The sequence below is a fragment of the Trypanosoma rangeli genome (genome assembly GCF_003719475.1).
Source record: "Trypanosoma rangeli strain AM80 chromosome Unknown Tra_15.4_contig_00976, whole genome shotgun sequence".
NCBI classification, from domain to species: Eukaryota; Euglenozoa; class Kinetoplastea; order Trypanosomatida; family Trypanosomatidae; genus Trypanosoma; species Trypanosoma rangeli.
In genome coordinates this window covers 1-2323 of record NW_021706725.1, presented here as the reverse complement: position 1 = coordinate 2323, position 2323 = coordinate 1, and the positions used below count along the sequence as shown (strand labels likewise).

The window sequence follows — 2323 nt, the reverse complement described above, 5'->3', positions numbered from 1 at the left end:
GAAATACGCTCCAGAGGACCATCACCGGAGGCATTCTACGAGTCCGTGTTTAACGCAACGTGGAGTCACGTCGTGGGATTTCCCGAGGGCGAAGGGGAAGACATGGTGGTGATAGAGGGCCAACGGCCACAAGAGTTATTATGGGAGTACACGCAGACTGTGTGTACTTTTCTCCCAGTGGGTGGTGAGGGGCAATTCCGTCCACCACGCCCACGACTCATGATCCTTTCCTCTGAAAAGCAATGACCGTACTCGCTGGAGCGTGCAGTACGTGGTGCCGACTGCTACATTAACATTGAGGTGCATCGGGTGTGGAAGATCGTCGAGGGCGATCTAAAAGGAGTGTTTCCCCCCTCACGTATAAGCGCACCATACATGAGACGCCGTCTTTTGGTTGGACCCCCCGGGGTAGGGACGTCAATGGCGGCTGGCTCCTACCTCCTTTATCAGCTGCTGCACTACGACGCCACGAAGCTCCATGTGGTTGTGTACTGCTTTGGAAGGGGTTTCGCATACTTGTTTGACAAGAGGACACGAACGGTGACGGAATGCAGGGGTGGGCGTAATATTAGAGGGGTTATGGTAAATTTGGCTGGGAGTGGAATGAAGGGGTATATTATCATCGATATGGCAAGACAACTTCAAGAACCATCGAATAATGTTGTGCCCTCCCCTGAGTGGGGCATCATTATGTTGTCATCCCCGCACGAAGATAACCTGAAAGCATGGGCGAAGCAGGCGGGTACTATCAAAATCATCATGAATTGCCCCGATGAAAACGACGTGAAGGCGTTGTGTGCGTGGGGGACACGCAATACGACTGAAGAGGAGCAGGCGGAGTACTGGAGAAGGATGCACATGCACATGCATGACGTCGGACCGATTCCACGATGCATCTTTCAATACGATAAATATGAGGATCGCGTGCGTGGCGCCAAGTACATCCTGGCAGGTATCGACGCCTCAAATGCCGCACATTATGGGATGATTGGAGGTGTGGGAATGTGGCCCTCGAATGACGCACCTCACAAACTTGTGAAAGTTGTCCGATCAATAACACAAGGCGATGTTGAGGGATTTGTTAACCTGCCGGTCTGTTTTTCCATTGGAAGCAAATTAATTGGAGGGTTTCTCGAGGTGGGTGGGGATAATAACGTTATTTTTCGACTATTGACGTACTATAAAGTGTTATTTCCGGAACTTTTGGGGCGGCACACTCTGCACGCATTCCTGCGTAGAGTCTTTGTGGAAAATATAATGCTGTGCCTCAAGGAGTTGCCTCCACCAGGACGTCGTCGGCGACAGAGATGTGTGCTGCAATCGAACCCCGAAAAGCATCCAAGCAGACCCGTTGCATTAATAACGCTGGGCCACACTCCTCCGAGGTTGGATGTACAATACAAGGTGCTATACCTACCGAATAGTAGAAATTTCCCGCTTGTGGACGCCTTTTTCTTCGTTGGCGCACCGCGGAGGACGATGGTTGCGGTGCAGGTGACGACGAGGGCTGAGCATGGCACCAGAACCAGCACGGTGAGGCGGTTCAACAATCTTCCACTGAGTTATTTTAATGACTGGCAAACTTTTGCGGAGGGCTTGTCGTGGGAGATGATTTACGTGCAGCATGAGGACAGTACGGCAATAAACGCGTAGCAGGGGCGTGTTGTCGTCGTGCAGGCAAATGTAACGGGCAGCAATGAGCGTGAGGACCCTCGGGCCATTGCGGCATTTTGGAATCAGCAGGTGCGTCAGTGCCAGGTAGCGGTATCAGCTGAGAATTTCAGAAGTGGACGACGAACCCAACGTGAGCGGCAACCAGAGGGAGAAGGAAAAGGAGGAGGGGAATAAACAGCTTGAGTTTACTGGTGAAGTATTTTGGGGAGTATGATATATTGCCGAGTGTGTTTGTGTGTGGGTAGGAGGCGTACTTAGGGACTCGCTCTGCCGTGCGCCAAATGATTATTGCGGCCAGCGCTACCACAGCAGCACCTTTTTTTTTTTTGTTTGTGTTGTGGTTGTGAGAAAAATTGCGTGGGGAATGATGGCGCCTTGTGGGTGTACGCCGGCAGTATTCGATTGGTGATATCTCCTCGCTGTTCCCAGTTTGTTGCTGCAGAGAGTTTGGGCGAGAGGGTAAGTTTTGCATGCTGAGTGGGCTCACAGGCGGGAAAGCAAATGCGGCGGCCACCCCAGCCCAGAAGGCGGGGACAAACCGAATTATTGTGATTGTTTTTGCGTCTTGGCGTGGTGTTTTTCTCTTTTGTTTTTTTGGGTGCCATCGTTTTTGGTTGGCGTGCGGCTCCAATGGGGGGTGCCGCATGCG

General features: G+C 51.9%; 1 protein-coding gene across 1 annotated transcript; it reads left to right on the top strand.

The window, feature by feature from the left end:
* Nucleotides 1-420: 420 nt before the first annotated feature.
* TraAM80_10453 (retrotransposon hot spot protein (RHS)) lies at nt 421-1653 on the top strand (the record flags this gene model as incomplete). The annotated part of the gene is made up of 1 exon (XM_029387070.1): nt 421-1653. The coding sequence occupies one exon, from the start codon at nt 421-423 to the stop codon at nt 1651-1653; it is 1233 nt and encodes a 410-aa protein (XP_029233085.1).
* Nucleotides 1654-2323: the final 670 nt, after the last annotated feature.